The following is a 22,189-nucleotide window of genomic DNA, read 5'->3' as shown; positions in this document are numbered from 1 at the left end:
AGCCTATGGGCACCGCTGGCTTAATACGGATACCCATAGGAATTCAACAGTATTTGCCTCCATAAATACCTTACAACTCCTCTTACTTTCTTTTTGCCTCATCTCAAAGGTCGATGATAATATGTATAGATTAAAAACGACTCTCTGATGTTCTCCATAGTCCAATCATGAAGGATTCATATTTTACCTTATACTCTGGTACATTACTCTCGTGTCCTGGTCTCAGCTCTCGATCAATTATAAGTGGCGATGTACGTACAATTGACACATTCCCTTATTCAGAATCTGTTCGGGAAACTATTTTTGTTTCCGAATCCATTTTGGAACCCTTTTAGGGAACACTCATAGGTTCAGAATCTCACTGGGGTTCTCTCTCTATCGCGTTTAATTACGGGCATTCCTAGGATTTAGGGGTTTTTATTTATTATTTTTTGTTATTGTTAATTTATTGGTTGTTAAGGATGGATGTTATATGAATTAACTATGTAAAGCTGTGAGAATGTTTATATAATAAAATATCTAAGTTAACGTAAGGTATTCCTTATTTAATTCCTCGACATGTTTATATAGTGACGTGTAATGTTAATAATAAATGCACTGCAACTGTGAAATAAAACACATCAAACTTAAATATTACATCAGTTATAATGTTGTTGTTCTAAATGACAGATATACAGGTATCAGTCTTTGGTTTGCAGTATGTAGGGTTAATATCCAAGCTAATCCCTGGATCCAGACCATAACCTTCACACACTATTTATTTACTTTGGGTATGTTAGCTTAGCTTAGCTTACGTTAAGTACCAGTCTGGGTCAGGGATTATTTTGCCAATGACAAATAAATTTGTTTATGTCATCATCATCATCATCATATATATATATATATATATATATATATATATATATATATATATATATATATATATATATATATATATATATATATATATATATATATATATATATATATAATCAAATGCAGTGTAACAGCACCATTTGTATTATATAAATATTTACCCAAATGTATAATACCAAATTATTCACCAAGTTATTCAACTGTGCCTCAACTGTGGCTGAGGTTGCAGTTCGGGTCAGCGCATGTCAGCAACAAGATATCTGACGCGTTTCCTTTCTCACACTCTCCAGGCCTGCTTCGCTCTCTCTCCCTTGGTCAGAGTGAGGAGACTCATATCACTTGTTACCTCACTTAAGTGTTCTCCTATAAGTGCACTAAGACACTTCCCTTAGCAGAGAAGGTACAATATACTCTCAACTGAACTCAGGCCGTTTACAGTTGTCAAAATCCCTAAGAAGTAGCAACACTCGTATAGTTAAGAATCTATTAAATAATTTTTTCTATTATAAATCATATAACACAGATGTTCGACAAAGAAATATTCTCGTCACATCTGTAATGTTTTTATTCATGGCTTCAACAATGATAGTTTTAAAATATCTTTCAATATGAGTAAATCTTCTGCTGAAATATATGACAAAATAATACGTGATCTCCCCCCTTCTATCTCCTTCCCGCACTTGAACACCAGATAAAATTTCCGCATTTTTTGTTGGAAAAATGCTGCTTTGGTCCTCTGGTACTGGCTCGCTGCCCTTCCACATTCTCGAAAATTTGACGCACTCGTTACTTCTGTAATGCTGTTGGTTCTTATTTTCCTGTTCTTGTGTTAACTTAATAGACAGGTTCTCCCACACCATATTCCTGTTGCCAGAGGTGTGGGAGAGTGTAGCCACCATGTATCAATATCTTATTAGGCAGCAGGTATAATTTCGCGAGCCTGTCTGATTGACTCCTCCACTTGCCTCTTGCGTCCCTGCAGCTCCTCCAGCTTCTTTTCCAACTCCACTTTCTTGGCCAGATTAGCTTCCTCGCTCTGTGGGTAACAAATAAATAAAAAGAAACATTTAAAATACGTCCACGCAGAGAAAAATTATTGTAAATATTCAGGAGTGGGAAGGGTAGATTTTCGGCCGTTGGTGATGATGATCTCAGTATTAGACGGCATGACAGTTGCCTTTTAAAATGCTCGTATAAAATATCACCATCCATATTTTTATTTTTACCTTTCAAAGTAGCCTAATCGATAAATGTACCTCCGAGAGAGAGAGAGAGAGAGACTGAAGGGTCCTCGGGGATCGCCTGATGTAGCGGAGGCCTAGGCCTGTTAGGCACAGGTCAAGTTCTCTGTTAATGACAAAGCGGTCAATTACATGTGAAGGGACTAAGGAAGGCGCCCGAGAAGATGTGAAATTATGAAGATATTTTGTGAAACTACGTGAAAAATATCATTATAGTATTAGTGCAGTTGTGTTCCCATATTAGTTATCCATATACAGGTAGATGTAATGTATGACTATCGAGTTGGATTGTTGGTGCCAGTTGAACATCCTTTTACGTCTGTCAACACACACACACTTATGTCGATTGGTGGTCTTGTTGTCGTAGTCGTGTGGCGACACAACAGGCCACCATCACCTCATATTTTTGTATCAGCAAACACGCGCAGCTTCTCGGCTTCTCACGTTGTAGAGAGCCCACTCCCTCACGACAACACACCTCGGTAACACACCCACTTTGTACAGGCCACCAAGTTTAATGATACTTTATATTTCTATGCGTGATTTTATCTTATCTACCCAGGTTATTATGGAAAAAAAGAGTTAAAGAAAGGTATAGACGAGGGAGAGACAACACAGTGTCTACCAAATCTACCAGATCGTTTGGGACTCCCAGACAGTTATACAATCTCTATAGTATACGACAAATCATATTTCTACATCTACACGCTCAATAATAGAAGCAATACACAGCTTGATGGAGATCCCTGTTCCACGTCCATCCGACCGATCATAGTTTTCTCAGCCTGGTCCAGAAATTTACTGTACACATAATTTGGCCAGCAGCCTATTGCACGTACAGTACAAATAACCTCGTCTCCCAGAGCTCCTCTCAGTCTGGCGTAATAGCAAGTACTCATGGTGTATCCAAATTGCCCACTTACCTGTGATATGAGAGCAGTCACCTCCTTCATCTTGTGGTCCGTCAACTGGTGCAGGAGCTCCTCTACCTCTGCCTGCTGTCTACCGCTCAGCTGGCTACCCCCGCGAACCACCTGCCGACACAACATTATCAGAGGAAGCCTACCGATGGACTATATTATGGGTTCAAAGTCGCCAATGAGGCTTCAGGGGTACACCGAAATCATGTATAGTTTTCGGAAATTTAATCACAAGAGTAAAGTAAAAAATATATGTTCTTGTATGCCCTTTTGCCTCTACACTGGCCATGCATTTTTACAGTGATACTTCTATACAGGTCGATATAGTATTATGAAACTCAGATCAAGTATTCTGTACATAAATCTGCATCAACAGTGTTCAGAAGCTACACCAAGGGAATATGCCGACAAGATATACTGCTTCTCTGACCAATATGTTGCCACCCTAACCAAATATACTTCTAAAACGGAAGCAGGAAGTTCACCTGAGAAAAGGCGGCGAGGGCTTCATGCGCAGCGCAGGCGACATGATCCCGGTGCTCACTGCTGATAGGGTCAACCGAAAGAGAGTTGAGGGCGTCGGCCAGGCCCTTGAGAGACTCCGGCAAGGCTTTTTCGTTCTTTCCACAGTTGACTGTTGATGGTAGTTGAAAATAACGCTATTATGTTATATAAATTAATAATAGAAACTGACCCCCCCAGAAAAGCTATGGGTCTAATCTTAATGGGTTTAAGGAAAAAATTGGGAGAACCTCACCAAAAACTAGGCAGATAATTGATACCAAGTGTTTTTTGGTATTTTATTTTTTATTCATCTTGATCAATGATGATTTGCATAACCCATGCCCTAGGGTGAACATAATGAAATAAAACAATCTGCATGTGTGTCTGTATGACTGTTCTGTAATAGTGCTGTGTAAATAACATAATATTTAGCATTAAATGTCGCGTTAGAAGACAGTGAAGCTGGAAAAAGAAAAAACTGTGAATGACTGGACAGAATAAAGGTGACTTATTACTTATCATTAGAGAATGCACATATGAAAATGCCTGATACCTACCACCGGCCCTGGCGCTGACAGCATTGAGGAGAGTCAATAGAGAGGAAGATACAAGGAACCTACGGCGGGATCCTTTAAATCTTTCCAATTGTTCGTGGATGCTTTTCAACTCATTGAGAAGAGTTTGAAGGTTGTCCGACAGTTCTTCCACTTCACTCAGCTTTTCAATATCACCGGAGCATTTTATTAACTCTGTAGTAACCTCCTTTATTTTTGCGGTTAAATCGCTCAAATCCGCGTTGAAATCATTTATTCGTTCAACAATAAATGGAGGAGCGGTCACGCAGTCGTTCGTAGTAGCTTCTGTGGACGTGGCTGAGGTAGAGCTAATCTCAGGAGTTGAGGGAAGGGAAGAAGAAATGGTGGATTCCCCAGAAGTTGGTAGAGTAGTCTCTTCGGTGGGTCCTGCTGTAGACAACGATATAGAGGAAGTAGACTGTCCCGATGTCCCAGAAGATGTCGTGGAGGGCTGTGTCTCGGAGGAAGACACGAGATCATCAGAAGACGGAGTGAAAGTCGGGTACACACTGGCAGTGGACACTTCGTAAGATTCAGTTGTGGTGGAGGTGACAGAGGTTTCCGTACCACTGGTTGTCGAACCTGAAGTAGTGCTGGTGCCCTCAGATGTTTCTGAGGGTGTTTCTGCAGTAGTACCAGTACTTTGTGATTCTTCTGTGGGTGTTTCTGCAGTAATATCAGTACCTTCTGTGGGTGTTTCTGCAGTAGTACCAGTACCTTCTGTGGTTATTTCTGCAGTAGTACCAGTACTTTGTGATCCTTCTGTGGGTGTTTCTGCACTAATATCAGTACCTTCTGTGGATATTTCAACAGTAGTACCAGTACCTTCTGTGGTTATTTCTGCAGTAGTACCAGTACCTTCTGTGGTTATTTCTGCAGTAGTACCAGTACTCTGTGATCCTTCTGTGGGAGTTTCTCCAGTAGTACCAGTACCTTCTGTGGTTATTTCTACAGTAGTACCAGTACTTTGTGATCCTTCTGTGGGTGTTTCTGCAGTTATATCAGTACCTTCTGTTGGTGTTTCTGCAGTAGTACCAGTACTTTGTGATCCTTCTGTGGGTGTTTCTGCAGTAGTACCAGTACCTTCTGTGGTTATTTCTGCAGTAGTACCAGTACTTTGTGGTCCTTCTGTGGGTGATTCTGCAGTAGTACCAGTAATTTCTGTGGTTATTTCTGCAGTAGTACCGGTACCTTCTGTGGTTATTTCTGCAGTAGTACCAGTACTTTGTGGTCCTTCTGTGGGTGATTCTGCAGTAGTACCAGTAACTTCTGTGCTTATTTCTGCAGTAGTACCAGTACCTTCTGTGGTTATTTCTGCAGTAGTACCAGTACTTTGTGATCCTTCTGTGGGTGTTTCTGCAGTAATATCAGTACCTTCTGTGGTTGTTTCTGCAGTAGTACCAGTACCTAGTGTGGTTATTTCTGCAGTAGTACCAGTACTTTGTGATCCTTCTGTGGGTGTTTCTGCAGTAATATCAGTACCTTCTGTGGATGTTTCAGCAGTAATATCAGTACCTTCTGTGGGTGTTTCTGCAGTAGTACCAGTACCTTCTGTGGTTTTTTCTACAGTAGTTCCAGTACCTTCTGTTGTAATTTCTGCAGTAATACCAGTACTTTGTGATCCTTCTGTGGGTGTTTCTGCAGTAATATCAGTACCTTCTGTGGATGTTTCTGCAGTAGTACCAGTACCTTCTGTGGCTATTTCTGCAGTAGTACCAGTACTTTGTGATCCTTCTGTGGGTGTTTCTGCAGTAATATCAGTACCTTCTGTGGATATTTCAACAGTAGTAAAAGTACCTTCTGTGGTTATTTCTGCAGTAGTACCAGTACTCTGTGATCCTTCTGTGGGAGTTTCTCCAGTAGAACCAGTACCTTCTGTGGTTATTTCTACAGTAGTACCAGTACTTTGTGATCCTTCTGTGGGTGTTTCTGCAGTTATATCAGTACCTTCTGTGGGTGTTTCTGCAGTAGTACCAGTACCTTCTGTGGTTAAAGTAGTACCAGTACTCTGTGATCCTTCTGTGGGTGTTTCTGCAGTAGTACCAGTACCTTCTGTGGTTATTTCTGCAGTAGTACCAGTACTCTGTGATCCTTCTGTGGGAGTTTCTCCAGTAGTACCAGTACCTTCTGTGGTTATTTCTGCAGTTGTACCAGTACTTTGTGATCCTTCTGTGGGTGTTTCTGCAGAAATATCAGTACCTTCTGTGGAGGTTTCTGAAGTAGTACTAGTACCTTCTGTGTTTATTTCTACAGTAGTACCAGTACCTTCTGTGGTTATTTCTGCAGTTGTACCAGTACTTTGTGATCCTTCTGTGGGTGTTTCTGCAGTAATATCAGTGCCTTCTGTGGGTGTTTCTGCAGTAGTACCAGTAATTTCTGTGGTTATTTCTGCAGTAGTACCAGTACCTTCTGTGGTTATTTCTGCAGTAGTACCAGTACTTTGTGATCCTTCTGTGGGTGTTTCTGCAGTAATATCAGTACCTTCTGTGGGTGTTTCTGCAGTAGTACCAGTAACTTCTGTGGTTATTTCTGCAGTAGTACCAGTACCTCCTGTGGTTATTTCTGCAGTAGTACCAGTACCTTCTGTGGTTATTTCTGCAGTAGTACCAGTACTTTGTGATCCTTCTGTGGGAGTTTCTGGAGTAACATCAGTACCTTCTGTGGGTGTTTCTGGAGTAACATCAGTACCTTCTGTGGGCGTTTCTGCAGTAATATCAGTACCTTCTGTGGTTATTTCTGCAGTAGTACCAGTACCTTCTGTGGTTATTTCTGCAGTAGTACCAGTACTTTGTGATCCTTCTGTGGGTGTTTCTGGAGTAACATCAGTACCTTCCGTGGGTGTTTCTGCAGTAATATCAGTACCTTCTGTGGTTGTTTCTGCAGTAGTACCAGTACCTAGTGTGGTTATTTCTGCAGTAGTACCAGTACTTTGTGATCCTTCTGTGGGTGTTTCTGCAGTAATATCAGTACCTTCTGTGGATGTTTCAGCAGTAATATCAGTACCTTCTGTGGTTATTTCTGCAGTAGTACCAGTACTTTGTGATCCTTCTGTGGGTGTTTCTGCAGTAACATCAGTACCTTCTGTGGGTGTTTCTGCAGTAATATCAGTACCTTCTGTGGATGTTTCTCCAGTAGTACCAGTACTTTGTGATCCTTCTGTGGGTGTTTCTGCAGTAGTACCAGTACCTTCTGTGGTTTTTTCTGCAGTAGTTCCAGTACCGTCTGTGGGTGTTTCTGCAGTAGTACCAGTACTTTGTGATCCTTCTGTGGGTGTTTCTGCAGTAGTACCAGTAATTTCTGTGGTTATTTCTGCAGTAGTACCAGTACCTTCTGTGGTTTTTTCTGCAGTAGTTCCAGTACCTTCTGTTGTTATTTCTGCAGTAATACTAGTACTTTGTGATACTTCTGTGGATGTTTCTGCAGTAATATCAGTACCTTCTGTGGATGTTTCTGCAGTAGTACCAGTACCTTCTGTGGCTATTTCTGCAGTAGTACCAGTACTTTGTGATCCTTCTGTGGGTGTTTCTGCAGTAATATCAGTACCTTCTGTGGATATTTCAACAGTAGTACCAGTACCTTCTGTGGTTATTTCTACAGTAGTACCAGTACTCTGTGATCCTTCTGTGGGAGTTTCTCCAGTAGTACCAGTACCTTCTGTGGTTATTTCTACAGTAGTACCAGTACTTTGTGATCCTTCTGTGGGTGTTTCTGCAGTTATATCAGTACCTTCTGTGGGTGTTTCTGCAGTAGTACCAGTACCGTCTGTGGTTATTTCTACAGTAGTACCAGTACTCTGTGATCCTTCTGTGGGAGTTTCTCCAGTAGTACCAGTACCTTCTGTGGTTATTTCTACAGTAGTACCAGTACTCTGTGATCCTTCTGTGGGAGTTTCTCCAGTAGTACCAGTACCTTCTGTGGTTATTTCTGCAGTAGTACCAGTACTCTGCGATCCTTCTGTTGGTGTTTCTACAGTAGTACCACTACCTTCTGTGGTTATTTCTGCAGTTGTACCAGTACTTTGTGATCCTTCTGTGGGTGTTTCTGCAGAAATATCAGTACCTTCTGTGGAGGTTTCTGAAGTAGTACTAGTACCTTCGGTGTTTATTTCTACAGTAGTACCAGTACCTTCTGTGGTTATTTCTGCAGTTGTACCAGTACTTTGTGATCCTTCTGTGGGTGTTTCTGCAGTAATATCAGTGCCTTCTGTGGGTGTTTGTGTGTACAGTAGTTCTGTGTAAGTTTCTGTGGTTATTTCTGCAGTAGTACCAGTACCTTCTGTGGTTATTTCTGCAGTAGTACCAGTACTTTGTGATCCTTCTGTGGGTGATTCTGCAGTAGTACCAGTAATTTCTGCAGTAGTACCAGTAGTACCTTCTGTGGTTATTTCTGCAGTAGTACCAGTACCTTCTGTGGTTATTTCTGCAGTAGTACCAGTACCTTCTGTGGTTATTTCTGCAGTAGTACCAGTACTTTGTGATCCTTTTGTGGGTGTTTCTGGAGTAACATCAGTCCCTTCTGTGGGTGTTTCTGCAGTAATATCAGTACCTTCTGTGGGTGTTTCTGGAGTAACATCAGTACCTTCTGTGGGTGTTTCTGGAGTAACATCAGTACCTTCTGTGGGTGTTTCTGGAGTAACATCAGTACCTTCTGTGGGTGTTTCTTCATGGGTGTTTCTGCTGTCAGTAACTTCTGTGTGTTTCTGCAGTAGTACCAGTACCTTCTGTGGTTATTTCTGCAGTAGTACCAGTACTTTGTGATCCTTCTGTGGGAGTTTCTGGAGTAACATCAGTACCTTCTGTGGGTGTTTCTGGAGTAACATCAGTACCTTCTGTGGGTGTTTCTGCAGTAATATCAGTACCTTCTGTAGTTATTTCTGCAGTAGTACCAGTACCTTCTGTGGTTATTTCTGCAGTAGTACCAGTACTTTGTGATCCTTTTGTGGGTGTTTCTGGAGTAACATCAGTCCCTTCTGTGGGTGTTTCTGCAGTAATATCAGTACCTTCTGTGGTTGTTTCTGCAGTAGTACCAGTACCTAGTGTGGTTATTTCTGCAGTAGTACCAGTACTTTGTGATCCTTCTGTGGGTGTTTCTGCAGTAATATCAGTACCTTCTGTGGATGTTTCAGCAGTAATATCAGTACCTTCTGTGGTTATTTCTGCAGTAGTACCAGTACTTTGTGATCCTTCTGTGGGTGTTTCTGCAGTAACATCAGTACCTTCTGTGGGTGTTTCTGCAGTAATATCAGTACCTTCTGTGGATGTTTCTGCAGTAGTACCAGTACTTTGTGATCCTTCTGTGGGTGTTTCTACAGTAGTACCAGTACCTTCTGTGGTTTTTTCTGCAGTAGTTCCAGTACCGTCTGTGGGTGTTTCTGCAGTAGTACCAGTACTTTGTGATCCTTCTGTGGGTGTTTCTGCAGTAGTACCAGTACCTTCTGTTGTTATTTCTGCAGTAATACTAGTACTCTGTGATCCTTCTGTGGGTGTTTCTGCAGTAATATCAGTACCTTCCGTGGATGTTTCTGCAGTACTACCAGTACCTTCTGTGGCTATTTCTGCAGTAGTACCAGTACTTTGTGATCCTTCTGTGGGTGTTTCTGCAGTAATATCAGTACCTTCTGTGGATATTTCAACAGTAGTACCAGTACCTTCTGTGGTTATTTCTGCAGTAGTACCAGTACTCTGTGATCCTTCTGTGGGAGTTTCTCCAGTAGTACCAGTACCTTCTGTGGTTATTTCTACAGTAGTACCAGTACTTTGTGATCCTTCTGTGGGTGTTTCTGCAGTTATATCAGTACCTTCTGTGGGTGTTTCTGCAGTAGTACCAGTACCTTCTGTGGTTATTTCTACAGTAGTGCCAGTACTCTGTGATCCTTCTGTGGGAGTTTCTCCAGTAGTACCAGTACCTTCTGTGGTTATTTCTGCAGTAGTACCAGTACTCTGTGATCCTTCTGTGGGAGTTTCTCCAGTAGTACCAGTACCTTCTGTGGTTTTTTCTACAGTAGTACCAGTACTCTGTGATCCTTCTGTTGGTGTTTCTGCAGTAGTACCACTACCTTCTGTGGTTATTTCTGAAGTTGTACCAGTACTTTGTGATCCTTCTGTGGGTGTTTCTGCAGAAATATCAGTACCTTCTGTGGAGGTTTCTGAAGTAGTACTAGTACCTTCTGTGTTTATTTCTACAGTAGTACCAGTACCTTCTGTGGTTATTTCTGGAGTTGTACCAGTACTTTGTGATCCTTCTGTGGGTGTTTCTGCAGTAATATCAGTGCCTTCTGTGGGTGTTTCTGCAGTAGTACCAGTAATTTCTGTGGTTATTTCTGCAGTAGTACCAGTACCTTCTGTGGTTATTTCTGCAGTAGTACCAGTACCTTGTGATCCTTCTGTGGGTGATTCTGCAGTAGTACCAGTAACTTCTGTGCTTATTTCTGCAGTAGTACCAGTACCTTCTGTGGTTATTTCTGCAGTAGTACCAGTACTGTGTGATCCTTCTGTGGGTGTTTCAGCAGTAATATCAGTACCTTCTGTGGTTATTTCTGCAGTAGTACCAGTACTTTGTGATACTTCTGTGGGTGTTTCTGGAGTAACATCAGTACCTTCTGTGGGTGTTTCAGCAGTAATATCAGTACCTTCTGTGGTTATTTCTGCAGTAGTACCAGTACTTTGTGATACTTCTGTGGGTGTTTCTGCAGTAACATCAGTACCTTCTGTGGGTGTTTCTGCAGTAGTACCAGTACCATCTGTGGTTATTTCTGCAGTAGTACCAGTACCTTCTGTGGTTATTTCTGCAGTAGTACCAGTACTTTGTGATACTTCTGTGGGTGTTTCTGCAGTAATATCAGTACCTTTTGTGGGTGTTTCTGCAGTAATATCAGTACCCTTCTGTGGTTATTTCTGTGTAGTACTCAGTAATTTTCAGATACTTCCTGTGGGTGTTTTCAGTAATATCAGTACCTTCTGTGGGTGTTTTGTTAGCAATATCAGCATTCTGTGGTTGTTTCAGCACATCAGTACCTTCTGTGGTTATTTCTGCAGTAGTACCAGTATTTTGTGACTCTTCTGTGGGTGTTTCTGGAGTAACATCAGTACCTTCTGTGGGTGTTTCTGGAGTAACATCAGTACCTTCTGTGGTTATTTCTGCAGTAGTACCAGTACTTTGTGATACTTCTGTGGGTGTTTCTGCAGTAATATCAGTACCTTCTGTGGTTATTTCTGCAGTAGTACCAGTACTTTGTGATACTTCTGTGGGTGTTTCTGCAGTAATATCAGTACCTTCTGTGGGTGTTTCAGCAGTAATATCAGTACCTTCTGTGGTAATTTCTGCAGTAGTACCAGTACTTTGTGATACTTGTGGGTGTTTCTGGCAGTAATACTGCATCTTTCTCATAGGGTGTTTTCTGAGTAGCAGCGGTACCTTCTGTGGTTGTTTCAGCAGTAATATCAGTACCTTCTGTGGTTATTTCTGCAGTAGTACCAGTATTTTGTGACTCTTCTGTGGGTGTTTCTGCAGTAGTACCAGTACCTTCTGTGGTTATTTCTGCAGTAGTACCAGTACCTTCTGTGGTTATTTCTGCAGTAGTACCAGTACCTTCTGTGGTTATTTCTGCAGTAGTACCAGTACTTTGTGATACTTCTGTGGGTGTTTCTGCAGTAATATCAGTACCTTCTGTGGGTGTTTCTGCAGTAACATCAGTACCTTCTGTGGGTATTTCTGCAGTAGTACCAGTACCTAGTGTGGTTATTTCTACAGTAGTACCTGTACTTTGTGATCCTTCTGTGGGTGTTTCTGGAGTAACATCAGTACCTTCTGTGGGTGTTTCTGCAGTAACATCAGTACCTTCTGTGGGTGTTTCTGCAGTAGTACCAGTACCTAGTGTGGTTATTTCTGCAGTAGTAGCAGTACTTTGTGATCCTTCTGTGGGTGTTTGTGCAGTAATATCAGTACCTTCTGTGGGTGTTTCTGCAGTAGGACCAGTAATTTCAGTGGTTATTTCTGCAGTAGTACCAGTACTTTGTGATCCTTCTGTGGGTGTTTCTGCAGTAACATCAGTACCTTCTGTGGGTGTTTCTGCAGTAACATCAGTACCTTCTGTGGGTGTTTCAGCAGTAATATCAGTACCTTCTGTGGTTATTTCTGCAGTAGTACCAGTACTTTGTGATCCTTCTGTGGGTGTTTCTGCAGTAACATCAGTACTTTCTGTGGGTGTTTCTGCAGTAACATCAGTACCTTCTGTGGGTGTTTCTGCAGTAGTACCAGTACCTTCAGTGTTTATTTCTGCAGTAGTACCAGTACTTTGTGATCCTTCAGTGGGTGTTTCTGCAGTAGTACCAGTACCTAGTGTGGTTATTTCTGCAGTAGTACCAGTACTTTGTGATCCTTCTGTGGGTGTTTCAGCAGTAATATCAGTACCTTCTGTGGTTATTTCTGCAGTAGTACCAGTACTTTGTGATCCTTTTGTGGGTGTTTCAGCAGTAATATCAGTACCTTCTGTGGTGATTTCTGCAGTAGTACCAGTACTTTGTGATCCTTCTGTGGGTGTTTCTGGAGTAACATCAGTACCTTCTGTGGGTGTTTCTGCAGTAACATCAGTACCTTCCGTGGTTATTTCTGCAGTAGTACCAGTACTTTGTGATCCTTCAGTGGGTGTTTCTGCAGTAGTACCAGTACCTAGTGTGGTTATTTCTGCAGTAGTACCAGTACTTTGTGATACTTCAGTGGGTGTTTCAGCAGTAATATCAGTACCTTCCGTGGTTATTTCTGCAGTAGTACCAGTACTTTGTGATCCTTCAGTGGGTGTTTCTGCAGTAGTACCAGTACCTAGTGTGGTTATTTCTGCAGTAGTACCAGTACTTTGTGATCCTTCTGTGGGTGTTTCAGCAGTAATATCAGTACCTTCTGTGGTTATTTCTGCAGTAGTACCAGTACTTTGTGATCCTTCTGTGGGTGTTTCAGCAGTAATATCAGTACCTTCTGTGGTTATTTCTGCAGTAGTACCAGTACTTTGTGATCCTTCTGTGGGTGTTTGTTATAATATCAGTACCTTTCTGTGGTGATTTCTGCAGTAGCACACAGTACTTTCAGATCCTTCTGTGGGTGTTTTATAACATCAGTACCTCTGTGGGTGTTTCTTGCAACATCAGTACCTCCTGTGGGGGTGTTTCTGCAGTAGTACCAGTACCTAGTGTGGTTAGTTTCTGCAGTAGTACCAGCATTTCAGATCCTTCTGAGGGTGTTTGCAGTAATATCAGTACTGTGTGGGTGTGTTTAGCAGTAGCACCAGCACTTTCTGTGGTTATTTCTGCAAGTACCAGTACCTTCTGTGTGTTTATTTCTGCAGTACCTTCTGTGGTTATTTCTGTACCAGCAATCTTCTGTGGTTATTTCTGCAGTAGTACCAGCATTTCAGATCCTTCTGTGGGTGTTTCGCAGTAACATCAGTTGCTTCTGTGGGTGTTTTCTCCAGTAACATCAGTACCTTCTGTAAGTGTTTCAGCAAAGATTTGGCATTCTCTGTGGTTATTTCTGCAGTAGTACCAGTACTTTGTGATCCTTCTGTGGGTGTTTCTGCAGTAACATCAGTACCTTTTGTGGGTGTTTCTGCAGTAATATCAGTACCTTCTGTGGGCGTTTCAGGAGTAATATCAGTACCTTCTGTGGTTATTTCTGCAGTAGTACCAGTACTTTGTGATCCTTCTGTGGGTGTTTCTGGAGTAACATCAGTACCTTCTGTGGGTGTTTCTGCAGTAACATCAGTACCTTCTGTGGGTGTTTCTGCAGTAGTACCAGTACCTAGTGTGGTTATTTCTGCAGTAGTACCAGTACTTTGTGATCCTTCTGTGGGTGTTTCAGCAGTAATATCAGTACCTTCTGTGGGTGTTTCTGCAGTAGGACCAGTACCTTCAGTGGTTGTTTCTGCAGTAGTACCAGTACTTTGTGATCCTTCTGTGGGTGTTTCTGCAGTAATATCAGTACCTTCTGTGGATGTTTCAGCAGTAATATCAGTACCTTCTGTGGTTATTTCTGCAGTACTACCAGTACTTTGTGATCCTTCTGTGGGTGTTTCTGCAGTAACATCAGTACCTTCTGTGGGTGTTTCTGCAGTAACATCAGTACCTTCTGTGGGTGTTTTTGCAGTAGTACCAGTACCTAGTGTGGTTATTTCTGCAGTAGTACCAGTACTTTGTGATCCTTCTGTGGGTGTTTCAGCAGTAATATCAGTACCTTCTGTGGTTATTTCTGCAGTAGTACTAGTACTTTGTGATCCTTCTGTGGATGTTTCTGCACTAGCACTTGATTCCTCTGATTCTTCCGTGGATTTTTCTGTGGTACTCGTTCCCTCAGATTCTGCAGTAGAGGTTTCTTCTGATTCAGACGATGAAGTTGTACTCGTCCCCTGAGATTCTGCGGTGGATGTTTCTTCAGATTCAGATTCTGATGTCGAAGTCGTGGCTTGCGACTCTTGTGTGCTGGTGCCTTCACTTGACACAGTTTCTGAAGTGACACTTGTAGCCTCTGATTCCTCAGAAGACATTGGTACTGTTGCTGTTGACACAGGGAAGGATGTACTTGGTGAAGTCGTCACAATCACACAAGGTTCTCCAGCAGCGTTTGTTACTGTTCTCATGGCTGGCAGCATATTTCTGAAAGTATTTATTTGAGAACATCCTCCCGCTGCAGTTGTCTCTGTCCTCACGTCCAAGTACAGTCCGGAGCCATGTAATTGCGCTGTCTCGTCCCCATAAGCTACGTCCAGTTGCAGGAGGCGGGTTTCCATTGGTGGACACATAGTTTCATTTGATTGTATCCCATCTATAACTACTGGTAATCTTCTTATGAGGTCTTGAAGTAAATGATGAAGATTGAGAGTTTCATCATATATTTGTTGCCAGTAGGCCGTCTCTTCCGGGTCGGAGCAGGATCTACTCACCAGCCCTTTCACGCGATGTATTATCGGGAACATACTCTTGTATGACTTGAATAAACCTTTAATATCCTCGTTCTTGATGGTGTTGTTGCACATCAAGTCGCCATCATCGGTGTGAGGAACGTTGCCACCACCCTGCCGCAGATCTGAAAGTTTAAAATCATGTGTTCTCGTGATTACGAGCGAAGTATTCAGTCGCTATATTACTTTACAATAAGTTTGAATTCATCATACGGTACATAAACAATATTATTATTATTATTATTATTATTATTATTATTATTATTATTATTATTATTATTAATATTAATATTATTATTAGTATTATTATTGTCACAAAAAACGGTAAAAGAATGTCAATATTCTTTGGCATCGTACCTCCATACTCTTCCCAGTACAGTACACTGAGGCTCGTACACTCTGGTGACTTTAATTACACATGCAAACCAGTACACATAAAACTCATGCACCCCAATATACATTCATACAAACTCCTTTATAATTGGACACATACACCCGGCACAATCGACCTTGTGCATTCAGATATACGACCACGTACAGTAAATCATCAGATGTTCACCATGTATAAGTCTCCACTTACCGTACACTTTGACGGGGAAGTGCATCAAGAGGGGCTCCCACTCGGCCTGGGTCGCTTGGCTGGGCTGGGAAAGACACACGAGAAAGGAAGTTGTCACTAACTTGATAATTTAATTCCGTTGTAACAGGTTAACAAGCTATAATGGTCTTGCTTCTGCCTTTCAAACGTACAGTAATTAATTACCAACGTCGTCATCATCCTTAAAATGATCGATCCTATTATCTTTTTTATACACTCCTGTTTCTTCATTTCATCTTAATATCATTCTGATATTGCTAATTCTATTACTACAGTACTTCAACTACTGCTGCTGCTATTTGCCGAGAGGCACTAAAAGAATTATTTTCCTCTGTTTGCAAGGGAGGATGCAAGAAATTTACATAATTTAAAAGTTAATCAAATCAGTTTACTATAAAGATAGACAGGTTCCTTGTGGGGTCTAGTACAGTCAACTAAGCTCAAGGTAGATAAAAGGTCTGGCCCTGAGGATGGATATCCTCGAATGTTAAGGGAATAGTTTAATGAACTCTCAAAATCCCCAAGGGCGCGTTTACACGAGGCGTTCTAATAGACACCAGTGCTAAGGAGATAGCAATTTGCGCCTTCACATGTGTCAACGGCTCCACTAGCCGCAACTCCCGGGAGTAACTCGCCCCTAGCGCTAGAATGACAGTGCTTTTCACTCACCTGGAAGTTGGTAGTCACTCAACTTTTAAAGCAATTGTGTGCTTAGTTGGAGCAGGCAGTAATAATTAGTAGCGCTGAATACTTGTCATGATAGTCTTCAGTGCAGTTTGAGATGTATGTTATTACATATTTTTTTATTACAAGTTCAGATTAATGTTCAATAATCTTATCTCAAGAAATTTACGCACATGGCAGGACCTTCAACCGACAGTTCATTCTAATCAAAACTGGTGGACGCAGCGAGGAGTCGCCTAGAGGGGTATCTTTGTGCCAACTAATCGGGAAAGGCTCCTCTCGCTCGCCTCTTGAGCCATCATACTAGTAACAAGCCTCATGTAAACGCGCCCTAAATATCATGTTCAGGATTCCTAGGAACTGAAATTTAACATATGTGAGTCCTCTATTAAATGACGGCGATCATCACAGCACAAATAATAATAGGCCTGTGAATATGTTTGGTTTATAAAGCGCAAGAGAGCATGATACTCATGTCATGATGGGTTATTTTACAACGGAAATATCTAGTTGAGGAATGTCAGGATGATCTATGTATGGGAATTCCTGCTTGATACAGCTGCTGAAATTCCTGGATGGGTCGTAGATTCTAGTTTCAAACATGGTTACAAGAAAGGGTGTTAATATTTACCGTTGACGAATGGCCCGACACAATGGAAATCTTGCCCTAATTATAAATACATATGCAAGACATCTTGGTGTTTATGTTAACAAAGAATTGAAGTTCTCAAATCATTATGATTGACTTGTTGGACTAATACGAAGGTCACATACATGTCTAGATGGTCTGCCTCTTGCTGAAACTAAGAGGATGGAACATTGAAATTATACCTAGTCTTTGAGAGATGTTGAAGCACACTAATTCCTTGAAAACATCTTGAAAATGAGTACCTAACTGGTCCGAATATACAAACACTTCACTTACTTAGAGATTTGAACATCAATCGCAATGTTTGTACTATTGAGGAGCAAAATGAGATTTTATTATTATTATTATTTTTTTTACGGGGAATAGCCCACAACGGGGCCTAGGGTGGCGAAAAAATAAGATTAAAAATAGAAAAGGCAAAGGTTATATTAATCTACACCACGAAGATGCCGGAAAACCAGCTTTTTGAAGTGAGACAGATTGTATGAGTATGAAAACAGAAGAAGGCAGAGCATTCCAGAGTTTGGCTGTGTGAGGAAAGAAGGATGTACTATAACGGGTTATCCTATAGTGTGGCCGACATCCACAGGGAAACGGTGGGCACCGCGGGCAAGACGAGTGTTACGAGCCCACGGCCTTGCCGGTGGTACACAGGATGCCAAATCCACCGAACATTGCCTGTTAAAATACTTGTAAAAGAGAGAGAATGAAGCAACATTGCAGTGAAGAGAAAGAGAAGAGAGATTATCAACTAAAGGAGGAGAGTCAATAAGACGAAATGCCTTTGATTCCACCCTATCTAACAGTTGGACAGAAGAAGAGCCACCCCAGATATGAGAGCAGTACTCCAAGTTAGGACGAAAGAATCCCTTTTATACTTGAAGCAACTGCTCACAGGAGTGAAGTAGATACGGCATCTGTACAGCATTCCCAGCTTTCGGGAGGCAGCTTTAGCAATGTTGTGGATGTGTGGCTTCCATGACATATTAGAGGAATTGGTGAGGCCTATCATATCTATTTTAGAATTTTGCAGAATTATTGCGTCCTGAAATGTGATTGGTGGGAGATCATCGCATTGATAGATGAAATGATATCAGCTCTAGAAACAGATCAAGTTTGAGAATTATAATCACCTTAAATGGCATTTCTTGGTCAAATGGGCGTATAGTCCCCTTCACTTGTGCGTTTACAAGAGCTCGTCATATAAACATTCCACTAATCACTGTCTTTGATAAATTTGTTTTAATTTCACTCCAAAGTATGTTTATTATTGCTGGTTTGTATCTGTCGAATGTAAACAAACAGAGCGCTGTGCCACACTGCACAAAACCTGACGAGCCCCTGTAAACGCACTAGTAAAGGGGACTATATACATTTGGAGTTGGTTAATGACTGCTCCACTTATGGTTAGTCTCAAGCTTAAAGAGGCTACCAACACAAGAAACTATAATAACCAGCTTCTTTGAAGTAAAGATTGTCAACTTATGAAATAATCTACCAGAAAACATTTTGAAGCATCGTGTATGAATTTGCTAAAGTCCAGGCTAAACCATGATTGGCGCAAGTTTAGATACATTCAAGAGTATATTGTATGTACGATAGATACCTAGTACCTACCAACGATGCGAAAACGACAAGTTTCCTACTGTCTGAATTACTAATCAACTGAAAGAGGACAATAAGGATAAGAAGGTGAAGTTCCTGGACACGGGTCTCATCGTTATGCTGCACATAAAGTGATAGTAGCCCAGCTTAGACAACATACCTCTTGCAGAAGAAGCAGCAGGACGGACGCGACTAGTCCGGAGATAGGAAGGCGGAAAGCCCTCATTTCGGTCTTATGTTGTGTCGCCTCCACCTGTGGGAAACTAAGTTGGTAAATAGGCTTAGTCTATTTTCAATTCTCTCTCTCTCGCGCGCAAGATTTCTCTTTCTCTTTATTTCTACTATCTCAATGAACACAAATTCTCCAGCATTTGCTAATGCTATTTAGTTTGGCATCACTGTTCCGTATACATCATTGATAACTTTTCAATCCACTCCTAAACATTGCATCCTATGTCTCTGGTTGATGATGTAAAACTACTAAGAATTAGTTCCCATGATTATAATTCTCCCAGGAATCAGATCAGGTTTAAAAATACATTTCTACTGCTAAGTAGTTTAAGGTGCCTCCTTTCTGTTTCTGCCACTTAATTGGATAAACTACACCAGTTATTTATGCCTAAGTGCATATCCGCGCTGATGTTACCGAATAAGGTCTCTTTCTCGGATTTAAACTTTTACTTTTATCCTCTTCGCCACCGATCGGCTTGTTAGCCGCTTGGGCGATCGGTCACGTCTCTTTTCATTTATCTTCTTCACCAAAAGATCGGCTCGCTAGCCGCCCGGGCGATCGGCCACGTCTCTGTCACGCACTGTTGGCAAATACTGGGCATGCACCAGCTCCTGAATGTACCTGACCCGCTCCAGTGTTGGTCAAGTCTTGTCTTGAAAGAGCTCACACTCGGTGCCGTCACAACACTCTCTGGTAGACTGTTCCAAGAGTTTACAACCCTCACTCCGAAAAAGTTTGCCCTCACGGTTTTCTGGACTTGCGGCTTCCTCAATCTTGAGCTGTGACCCCTTGTGGGGCGAGCGTCCGCCAGCTCCAAGTAAGGACACTCAACTGAGTAGTGCCCCCTGAGATGCTTATACACCTCAACTAGGTCCCCCCTTGCCTGTCTGTAGTATAAGCTAGGCAAGTTCAGGCGCTCCAATCTCTCAGGGTAGCTGAGGTGCCGAAGTACAGGCACCAGTCTGGTGGCCCTCCTTTGAACATTTTCAACCAACTGACAGTCCCTAGCATATCTCGGGGACCAGATGGGGTGACAGTACTCCAGATGGGGAAGCACTTCGCTCCTGAAGATCGCTACGAGGGACGGACCGTCTAGATATCTGAACGACCTTCTTATAAGACCCAATAATTTATTTGCCTGATTTAAGGTATATCTGCAGCATTCTATAGGCATAAAGGTTTTTAGGATAGAAGATAAAATTCAGCCAAATACGATACGTGTGAATAGTTTAAAAAATATCGCTATATTTGTAATCTTCCATGAAAAACAATGTCTAAAGGGTGCTGCAGGAGTTGGTGTCTAGCGATAGGATACTTCATGCATGAAAATCTCACTAAACTTGACCTAGTTCCTGGATATTAGGAAAATTCGTGGGAGAGGTTAGGAAATAGAAGCGCACCTGTGGGGAATGTTTAACGCACTTTGGAAGTGTACCACTGTTCACCTATGCCATATTTAAAATTTAGTAATGGTTTGGAGTAACAATGCATTATGAGACAATTATTGCATAAACCTCTTTCTTACCGATGATTTTTTCTTTTAAAGAGATTCCAGCAAAAATGACTGCAAAAATACAAATGTACCAGCCACTGATCCACACCACTATACTGTACACCATAACACATCCTCACCTGGAGGAAAAGAAGATAGTTTGGTGCACTCCGAACTCTAGCAGGACCAAGTGCAGTTATACGAGAAGAGGAAGCCGACAGGGAAGAGATGAGGACGCTACACTGTGACAACCACGGCTTCCGTGCCACATATATGTAAGCAACCCATAAACTGGACCCCTTGAAGATGGGCGACGAGGTTGGCCACTACGTCACCACAGCACCTGTTCATAAAACACACATTTACCCTGCACTAATTTGTCTAGAGTAAATAAGTTAAGCGGAGTAACGACGAGAACTTCCAATCCTCGTAATATTTTAAGTACGAGTGGGAGAAGCAGTAATGTAGAATATGTAAACAAGAGCTCAATAGCGGAACATCTGTGTACACCATTATGGGAAGGCTCTTTACGACACTTCGTATATGCCAAAAACTTCAAGGTCATTGCAGTCTCTTTACAGATAATGGTTAAATACTGTATATAACTACACTTTTATATAAAGGTAGTTTCAGATAACCATAACGTTCAAGGATACCATGACTCTACGGTATAGGTTCATCATAGACTCGGGGGGTGGGGGGGGGACTCCCCAAAACTGTCGGCTCGTGTGCAATTTGCTTTACTCAGAGTTTTAGTGATGCCAAACGCCCACGTTAAAAGATTCCTCGTAAATTTCTCCACATTCCTCAAAATCCAGAGACCCTGTTTTACAGCATATAAACTATCACGTTAGGGGTAAGAAATGCGTATAATTGTATAAATGTGCTTCCATTTGAGTTTTATATCAGGGTTTAAAGTCATTGGGTAAAGTCAATGTCACTGTCGCCACAAGGAAGGGAAATAGGTTTGGTAATCCATTGACAGCAAAGTCAAAGACCCAGAAATTATGTTGCTCAAATCATCAAATTATTGAAAATTTCATCTGATATCTTAATGTAATTCCAATGCCATTATGGATATTGTTTCTCTTCGAAAGCTGTAACTTAAGTGAACCTGTTAAATATATTCTTAGATCTAGTGTTACGAGGAAAATTTGGTTAAATTTTCCTGGTGGGCGTGGACATGTAACAGAACAGAGAATCCATATCACAAAATACTGTGATGTAATTATGTCCCCACCCTCCATCCGCTGCTAAAGAAAGAAAACGAGGATAGTGTATCCATCTAACACGAGTATCGTTACGTAAACTTATGATCGCAGAGTTGCCCTTTGTTGTCTTTGCTCACATTAGACTAGAAAACCTCCTTATCTCTCAAGTCTCTGAGGCAGAGGATGTCCTGCATTTTTCGTCTTATTAACTGTGAAATCGTCTCAACCAATATTATTCAGCTCTGTTCCCTCGGTTGTATCACCTGTCACGGGGAGTCATTATCCACTACATCACCATCTAAGTGTACCCGATGATTTAGATGTGATGTGGGTAACTAAAATTGAGTTTGACTCACTTAGGGTTCTGTTAGACCGCATGGACTTGGTTTGTTTGATCCCAAGGTAGCTTCTACGGAACCTCATCCACCCAGAGAGATTAGAACGCCAGCAACTGCCTAACTTATACTACAAACTGGCAAGGAGCGACCTAATTGAATGTATAAACATCTCACAGGGCACTACTCGGTCAAATGTAGACATACCTGGGGTTGGCGGAAGCCCGCCCCACAAGGGGTCACAGCTCAAGGTTGAAGAACCACACATCCAGAAAACAGTGAGAGCAAACTTTTTCGGAGTGAGAATTGTGAACTCTTGGAACAATCTGCCAGAGAGTGTTGT

The 22,189-nt window shown here is 41.7% G+C and overlaps 1 protein-coding gene across 1 annotated transcript; it reads right to left on the bottom strand.

Moving 5' to 3' along the window:
• Positions 1 to 1,402: 1,402 nt before the first annotated feature.
• On the bottom strand, positions 1,403 to 20,557 carry LOC121872848 (mucin-2-like). Its single transcript, XM_042375898.1, has 20 exons — positions 20,441 to 20,557; positions 18,737 to 18,829; positions 15,621 to 15,684; positions 14,269 to 15,165; positions 13,918 to 14,157; positions 13,678 to 13,833; positions 12,940 to 13,107; positions 12,463 to 12,762; positions 12,148 to 12,228; positions 11,965 to 12,054; positions 11,509 to 11,598; positions 11,101 to 11,231; positions 10,001 to 10,790; positions 9,893 to 9,925; positions 8,707 to 8,739; positions 6,817 to 8,295; positions 4,078 to 5,178; positions 3,502 to 3,650; positions 3,020 to 3,130; positions 1,403 to 1,891 (listed from the first exon to the last, which is right to left on the bottom strand). The coding sequence occupies exons 2-20, from the start codon at positions 18,800 to 18,802 to the stop codon at positions 1,769 to 1,771; spliced, it is 6,102 nt and encodes a 2,033-aa protein (XP_042231832.1). The 5' UTR covers positions 18,803 to 18,829; positions 20,441 to 20,557; the 3' UTR covers positions 1,403 to 1,768.
• Between the last annotated feature and the right edge of the window lie 1,632 nt (positions 20,558 to 22,189).

The sequence above is a fragment of the Homarus americanus genome, unplaced genomic scaffold (genome assembly GCF_018991925.1).
Source record: "Homarus americanus isolate GMGI-L3 unplaced genomic scaffold, GMGI_Hamer_2.0 scaffold11022, whole genome shotgun sequence".
NCBI classification, from domain to species: domain Eukaryota; kingdom Metazoa; phylum Arthropoda; class Malacostraca; order Decapoda; family Nephropidae; genus Homarus; species Homarus americanus.
The sequence above is the reverse complement of the archived record's forward strand: the minus strand, read 5'-3'. Positions and strand labels throughout refer to the sequence as shown.